General features: G+C 30.7%; 1 protein-coding gene across 1 annotated transcript; it reads right to left on the reverse strand.

Annotated features, from left to right (window-relative positions):
- Window positions 1–861: 861 nt before the first annotated feature.
- On the reverse strand, window positions 862–1,806 carry LOC118047092 (putative disease resistance RPP13-like protein 1). The gene has a single exon (XM_035056279.2). The coding sequence runs from the start codon at window positions 1,804–1,806 to the stop codon at window positions 862–864; it is 945 nt and encodes a 314-aa protein (XP_034912170.2).
- Window positions 1,807–9,123: the final 7,317 nt, after the last annotated feature.

Consider the following 9,123-nt stretch of genomic DNA (forward strand, 5'->3'; position numbering starts at 1 on the left):
CGCCAGATCGCATCTTGCTTCCAGACTCGGCCGAGTCTGATTGGTTGAGGTTGAATTTGCCTTTTAATTAGTTGAAAAGCATTCTGCTGAGATTTTAATATTTCTGCCATTGAATAGCTTGAGATTCCTTAACAGTCAAGCTACTATGTACGCAATGCTCCTATTAATCCGATATCTATCCCAGCCAATCTTTCTGTATCAATTCTTCATTTATTTATTATTCGAGAGGTTAATGACCAGGTTCTTTCAAAAACCATAACCATGGGGTTTTGATATATATATATATTTTCAATTAAACTAATGATTGTGAGGTCAAAGATATAGTTTCAATAATTAGCAGAGTCTTATGTTAAATAATTATTCATGTATATGCATGACAAGTTGTTATCATTTTTAATGAAAATAATTAGCAGAGTTTTATGTTGAATAACAGGAACAAATTAAAAGATATAATTAATTATTTCTTATATATATAAGAATGTGATGGTGCAATCGATCTATGAGAATATGTTGGTAGATTTCTCTTAAACTTTAATCATCCGTATTGAAAATCTCAATTCACTAGATTAACTGATCATTCGTCCAAACAAATCACCGTGGAGCACAAGATTTCCAGTCAGTGATTGAATGGAAAAGTCCATATATAAAATATCAGCAAGTTAATGAAATTATCTTTTTTCAGTTTTCTTTTTTATATATATTAGTATATTAAAATTATTATAAAACACTAAAAGACATTAACTTTATTATGCCTTTTCAAACTAAAAGTATTTTCAAAAAACGCAGAAAAAAACATGAGCAAAAGAACTCTCGATCGAACATCTCCTTTGAGAGATTGGCTGGATAAACATGCATTTTTAATTATCGTGTTATTAATCTTGTCAGTCCCTGCCACTCATCCTCAAATATCTCACAATTCGATATATATATCTTCTCCCATTGAGTACAGTGAGCAGAGCGCAGTCTTCCCCCCAGATATTTTGCAGCCTGTGGTAAGCCATTACATTTGCTTGCTATTTTTGCCACTATTGCTTGCTGCTTCGGATCTGCGTCGAACTTCAGTTCTGGCGGTGCATGATCTAAAAACACTGAAAGACAATCGTCATCTGATAACACCTCCAGATGGCGAGTGGAAATGGCAGCCATGATTCGTGGGACGCTGTTGTTTCGCGTGGTGACAACTATTTTAACTTCAGAACCAGCAAAGGGTTGGCGTAGAAGATCCCATTGGTCATAGCCCACATTGCAAGCATCATCTAACACGATTAAACTTCTCTTCCCAGAAAGTCTCTCTCTTAGCTTCACCTGAAGAACATTCAAATCTCCACTGAGCTTACAGGCCTGATCCTTGGTAACTTCATGGAGGATTGTCTCAGTTATGCTCCGAACATCAAAATCTTCTGAATCAAAAACCCAAGCTCTCAAATCAAAAGCGTTGGCCACTGTGGAATCGTTGTACACAAGCTGGGCTAGAGTGGTCTTGCCAACTCCTTCCTCCCCACCTATGGCAACCACACAAACTCTACCATTGCTAGCTTCTTCTCTCTCCAGTAACAATTCAAGAATGAACTCTTTGTCCTTCTTTCTACCATAAACCTTAGATCTATCAAGCAAAGAAGTTGTGGGAGTAATTCTTTTACCTGCTGATCTATGGTGCCTCTCTCCACAAGCACGGTTTTCCAAATTTCTTGATCTTGAACTAATTTCCTCATTCCTGGTATCCATAACAGGACTTGGATTTAACAAACAACAACAGATCAATTTCCCTACCAAACTTGTGCCTGCAGCTTGAGGCTCTTCGGTCATGTTTTCTTGTGAAGCTTTGAATCGTGAATTGTTTCTCTTGTGCATCTTTCTTTTTTAGTCTTGATTTTTCTAAGCAAGCAGAGGATCGACTAGCTAAAGGCAACTTTGCTGGGACTAGAAATGAAGGGAATTAGCTGAAGCAGCAGGGATCTGAGGATATGGTAAAAGCACGAGGGTCCAATAAAGATGGAAAAGTCTGCAGCAAAAAGATTAGCTATTCAAATGGGTCCTGCTGTTATTAGGTGCTAGACGATGTTGTTCAATGTTATTTTTGTCTTTATAATTCCATTGATTGGGGAAAAAAGTACTATCTAAAAGTACATAGATTAAAAAAAAATTGCACTTAATTTGTAATGTAAACTTTAATTAGATTACGTGTTAATTGGATTTTTTTTTTTCGAATATCTTAAAAGCATACATTTTTATATCAACATAATTATAAAATTTAAACTTTAAAATAAAAGAAGAAGAAGAAGAAGATAATTAATATGTCTTCTTAATCATCGAATTAATCCTTTAAAATTTAATATAACATGATAATTCTAACTTTTAGTTTGAAACTCCAAAAAAGGTGAATATTTGAATATAGTAAAATATTCAAAAGATAGTAAAAAAAAATGAAGAAAAGAATTATTTTGGTATCAAGATTATTTTCTCCTTGTTTTTGAATTTTTTTTTTTTACAAATAGTTGCATGTTTTTTTAATATTTTGTTTGGTATATATAAAAAATGAAAATGTTTTGGATTATTTAGACAAAAAAATTCATAAATACTAACTATCTTACTAGAGGTCGTGTGAAGAGCTAGATAGATGCTTAATCTAGTTGTGGTTGGAGGGAAAAAAACATTTGAATTAAAATGAAAGAGAATATCATTAATCAACAAGAAGCTCAATAGAAGCTTGTCCAGAAAAAAAAATCAAAATAAAAGCTTATGAACTAGAAACAAAGTAGATGAAATATCAGCAGTTTTCAAGATGAAATTGCAGAATCTATAGTAATTATTGTTTTACGATCTTTAATAAGGTAAACATATATGAGTTTCATATTCATATACTATCAATTACAAGATTATGAAAGATTAACCAAGTAGTTTAGGAATAAATAATATGTATTAAATAATTAATTAATCTTTTGATTCTAACAATCAGATTTAATCTTTTTAGATAAGATGATTGATAGTGTAACATCCCAATAATTTAATTTCTTTTTGAACTTCCTTGAGACTTGAACTCGAGAAAATAGGGTGAATTTATTTTATTTTATTTTTAAAAAAACATATCAGTATCATGTTTCAATCTTTATATTATTTAAAAGTATTTTACTGAAATTTGGGTAAAAATTCTACTTATTATGAACTATTCCCAAGTTATCAACTCCAGTGTGTGTGTGACAATCTTAACATTGTCCAAACTTTTTAGACCTTAACCAATTATATTTTCAGTTAAGAATAGAATTCATCTATAATTTCAAATTCTCCATTTCAAAATTCACATTCAATTTTAGCATGCATTATTTACAATAAGTGACACAACCAAAATATAAGAACATTATGAACTAATTACATACAATATTCATTTAATAAATATAGGGTATGTTTGATGTCATATTACAAACCTAATAAAAGAATATTGATAATTAAGTTACGCATATCCTTAGTATTGGTTTCATTTATATGCAATTTATTCTCAAAATCACATTACAAAAAGTAGCCAAAATATTTAAAATTACATCATCATCATCACCTAAACAAAAAAAACATGTTATGTAAGATCCACTATTTTGTCCAAGTCTATGATAAACTTGAAAAATAAAATTATTTTTATAAAATAAGAACATGTTATAACAAATGCTTACTAAACAAACACACACACACATATCAATGACATTAGTATACCTAAATTTCACTAACTTTTTGTATAAACATCAATCTATGACAGATTCCACTTTAATATAGTTTTATCCATCTTTTGATGAATTTTTATTTTATCATTGTTTTCGTTTAATTGTCATTGTCACATCATGAAAACTCTTATTCACAACACATTTGATTCATATTACGAATCATTTCCTCAAAACCCCTTTAATTCATATAATTATATATGCATATTCCATGATCATATTTTGTTCACACCATTGTTTCAATTCATATTACATTTAAATTTAACATATATCTTATAATCATATCTGGTTCGCACCATTGTTTTAATTTGTAATACTTTTAAATTGTGTCACATTTCATTTTTTAGGATACTTATCCCTTTTTGATTTTTTGAATATTCAATTTATTTTAATCAAATACATGTGTTCTCCTAACACATGATTTGCCATTAAAAACTTCTTGCGCGATTAATTGCTTAGTTTGATCTCTCAAAATCTGTAATTATTGTTACCTTGTCTCATTTCCTTTTTCATGTGACCCATGTTATTATCCTTCATACTATTTTGACTCATTTTCAAAAGATCTAAGGCTAACATTTTACTTCAACTTATGATTTCCAATGAAAACTTTCCTGACTAATAAAATTTCGGTTGAGCTTCTTTTATACAAACCCTATCCAAATTTCATCCAGTCATTTTACTTCGACTTATGGTCTCCAATGAAAACCTTCCCGATTAATGAAATTTCAGGTGAGCTTTTCTTATACAAACCTATCCAAATTTCATCTAGCCATTTACAACATAAAACTTGTCATGAATTCTGATATCATCAACACACAAGCAACTTCATGTAACAACCTAAACTTTTAAAACACGTTTTAAACTACTCGTTGGACATGGATCATTGAAGTCCCTGGAATATTATTGTTTTGCTATTGACAATTTGGCTTCTTCCAACATTTCATTATTAATTTGATAAATTGTTAACACGTATTATTTGTTAACCACAAGACCACTAGCCAAATTATGTATATCCTAGTCATTAATGCAACTGATGTCATTGGCTCCATTATAGATAGTTAATTCATCTTTTCAATCAATTTTATGTTCTCATTATACCATCTTGTATCAACCGAACTAATATTATTAACTCATTACTAGGTAACTAGTTTTATACATATTAATATTCAAGTACAAACATACTACATTATAGACACTTTATCATTTCAAGCTTAACTATAGTTCATCACAACAATCATTCAAAATCCCTCCATCATTTTTTTTATTTTTGTTGAATATCCTCCATAGTATAACCATGATTGTCACTTCAGCTTTTAACATGGAATCCATTCCAAAACAACTAAAACATGTCAAATCAATCAACAAAACCCAAACCCTTCAACTATTTATTTTTTGCCTAATGCCCCATGGATCAAAGCCATGGATTTTCCTTTAACTTTTCCTATAATTTCAAATTACCCACTCTTAGATACATACAAAAACACATGTTTTTATCAAAGTTTAACAATAACAATTCATCATTCAATCAAACTCAAGCTTAAACACATACCCATTTTATACTTATAACCAAAACCAACTAAGAATTGCATAGAAATGAAGGTGAAGGCTTGCTTACCATTTTAAACACTATTTCCATAGAGTTTGATGCAAAAGAACCTAAACTCTTCTTCCTTCTCTTCAAGATTTCTCACTTTCCCTCTTTACATATTCATCTTCTTTTCTTGGTTTCTCACTCCAAAACTCATTTATATCATGTTTATTTTTCAAGAGAATGATTAATCCTCATAAGAATCTCTCAATTAAGCAAGAAACCACTCAAAAATTAATAAGCAATAGAGGGCTTTTCGTTCTCCCTAGCTTCCAGAACTCTTCACCAGCCTTTTCTTGTTTATAAAGAGAAATTTTGCTTACTTTACTGTTTTACCCCTTATAATATTTTCCTGTGTTTTTTGGTAACACATTTGGCCACCAACCTGATTATAAGGCCCTAAACTCCTATTGTCCTGAAAGTTTAACCCAATATAGGAACAAATGTCAAGAGAGTTATCATAAAATTTCAGCCCGATCTAACGATCGAATTGGAAGTTATGCTTGATAACATAAAACTAGACAATATTATAATTTACAGTCCGAATTCTGATTTCAGACTCAACTTCAAACACATTGTTCTCTCTCAACCGTATGAATTAGAAAGCCTACCATATATTGTTGGAAAGGTACAAATGTTTTCTTTCCAAAACAATTGGAACAAAAATGAAAATTAATCTTGATATATATACCAAAGAGTAGCCAAAGGTCTGGTGTGATAGAGTTGCCCCTTTTTAATCTGAGCCTCCAAACTTAGCCCTTTTAACTTTTTATTTAATCCTCCTCTATTTAGACCTTATACTAGGCTTAATTGATGGTGTAAATGGGATAATTTCATCTTTCTTTTTTCATCATTTATTTCATCTACGAACTTAATATCGTTTGACGGTAACATTATCGATTTTTAATTTGCACCAACATCTTTTTATGCCGTTCTCTTCTTAACTCTCTTTTTATTCCCCTTATAATTGCTTGGAATTATGTTCTCATTCTCAAAACACATTTATTTTAAAAGTGTAGGACTCGTTTAGGAGGTGGAGCTCACCTAGTAGGTAGAGCTTGTCTAGTAGGTGGAACTCACCTTTTGTGTATCATCAGAGCCCCACAAGTCCTTGTGACACATTTTAGCATGTACAAACTGCCATAAAAATCATGGGCGTAGCTTTGCAAGAGCGTGGCCATGAGTGTAGTCATAGGCATAGATGTGGAGCGTGGTCATGGGCGTTGCTGCTGGCGTAACCATAGGCATAATTATTGGCTTAGCAGTTGGCGTAGCCGTAGACATAGCCATTGACATGGCTACCACTGTGTTGGGGCTTCGTCAACCATGAAAAGAACTTTTGAGAAACAAGAATGAATTGGCTTTTTGTTCAGATTCCCACAAATGGTACCAATGATGAAATCCTAAAAAATCCAAATAGTTTGAAAGCAAGGCTTAGAGTTTTAGTAGGTGGAACTCACCTTTTGTGTATCATCAGATCCCCACAAGTCCTTGTGACACATTTTAGCATGTACAAACTGCCATAAAAATCATTGGCGTAGCTTTGCAAGAGTGTGGCCATGAGTGTAGTCATAGGCATAGCTGTGGAGCGTGGTCGTGGGCGTTGCTGTTGGCGTAACCATAGGCATAACTATTGGTTTAGCAGTTGGCGTAGCCGTAGACATAGCCATTGACATGGCTACCACTGTGTTGGGGCTTCGTCAACCATGAAAACAACTTTTGAGAAACAAGAATGAATTGGCTTTTTGTTCAGATTCCCACAGATGGCACCAATGATGAAATCCTAAAAAATCCAAGTAGTTTGAAAGCAAGACTTAGATGTTGAATAATCGGTTAATCTCTTTGTTCTAGCAATCTTACCCATTTTTTCTAGCTGATATGGTTGTTAGCTTGTAGCTGGTGCCTGGTAAGCCAAGGTGATTGATGGTCGGTACCTGTAAAATGTTCTCTTTTGTAGATTTGGAGACTCTTGAATGTTTAGATGTTTAAGTAAATATCATTTTAAAGAGAAAAAATACAATGATATTTAGAGAGATAAATTTTAAAAATATATATGTTAAAAACATTGATAATGAATAGATTTTGAACCTAAAGTTTAAATGATGCAATAAATTATAAAAACAAAAATTGAGATACCCCTAAATAAAACTAAAATAAAAAATGAATCTTGAAAAAAGATTATTTTGACGTCTAATCAATACTATAATCCACACCTGTGGTTCCATTAATATCCCAATTATTTATATATTATTTATATATGGAGTTAATAAAAATTATTATATGATCAGTAACCATGATTATATAAAGTGAAATATAAAAGAAATTTGATCACATGATGACAAATTTTGAAGGCTCACACAACTCGTTATGTTTTCAAAATGTTTCATTCATGTTTATAGGGATGTTTAGAAGTATGGTAGCGATTATTTTTCAAAGTATTTTTCACTCAGAAATATATCAAAATAATTTTTTTATTATTTTTAAAAAGTTAGTTTTGATATCAGTGCATCAAAATGATCTAAAAACATAAAAAATATTAGTTTAAAAAAAAATAAAAATAATATTTTTTTTCAAAAATATTTTTAAAAGCGAAAATAAGCAGAGTCTATATAGCACACTTTTTCATAGGTGTTTTGTACATATGCTTTCTGGAAATGGAAAGTGAAAATAATTTTGCAGCTTGAAAAAAAAAAAAACAGCATGCCATGTACTCCATCTATATTAATTTATGTTTCAAACTAGTAAACAAAAGAACAGAATAAAAAATGTCTAGCCACATATGTTCCAACATCTTTAATTTAATGTAAATTAGTTTTGTGATTCTCAAAATCGTAATAGAATGGAGACTGTAGTTGCAATGAGCATTACTTGGAGGGCAAAAAAAAAAAAAACTATGTAGTGAACCAAAAAATATAAGGGTTTTGATTTCAATGATCAAAATTGGTCATATAGGGATCTAGTTGGAAATAGTTTTATTAAAATTTAAAAGGAATTTTTAAGGAATGAAAGGATCGAAAATTCCAAATGAGGACCAATTTGTAAAAATAGTAAAATATATAAACTGTAATAACTTTATTCAATTTTATAAGAAGGATCTAACACTTTTATGTGTGCACACAAAACTTCACGAAGATTTTCCTGTAGTGCATGAACTTTTCCATTCTTCTGTGATTCTTCTATAACACTTAGGAAAAAGCAACAACCTTGGTACTTGTGATTCTATGAGCTTGATATGGTTCAAGTTTTTTATAATACCTTGCCTTTGATGTGTTTGTTTGACAAAGCAGAGCAGAAATTATTTGGATTATTTTAATATTATTACAGTAAATTAAATATTTTGATGGAATAATACTATTTTGAAAAAAATTAATGAAATAGTGTCCTTTCATCTTGTAGCACTTCTAAAACATAATATTTATTAAATGTTACTATTTTTAAGAGAGACAAGATAGTTGTGATACTTCAGAATAATGATATTTAAACATATTGCACTTTTGAAGTGCGACAGCTTAATATTAACACAGTAAATCATTTGACCCAATCAATCGGCTAATTGATTTAAATATATGAACTGACCAACTATTTTGTACAAAAACCATAATTTTATGAATTTTTTCTTCTAAATATATTTTCTAAGTAAAAAAGGAACTCCAATTAAAATTCAAAAATTTATTGCTCACATAATAGTTGTTTTTTGTTTTTCAATATCAATGATGTAGTCAAACTTGTGAGAATGGATTATTCTAAGTAGTTAGTTGTGGGTCTACCACAACTAGATGAAGATTTGCTCTCGACAGATTACATGGATGATTTAGTAGATGCATTTAT

The sequence above is a fragment of the Populus alba genome, chromosome 1 (assembly GCF_005239225.2).
Source record: "Populus alba chromosome 1, ASM523922v2, whole genome shotgun sequence".
Taxonomy (NCBI): Eukaryota; Viridiplantae; Streptophyta; class Magnoliopsida; order Malpighiales; family Salicaceae; genus Populus; species Populus alba.

Coding starts and splice junctions, on each gene's coding strand:
- LOC118047092 (XM_035056279.2), bottom strand. CDS start 1,806: ATGACCGAAGAGCCTCAAGCTGCAGGCACAAGTTTGGTAGGGAAATTG.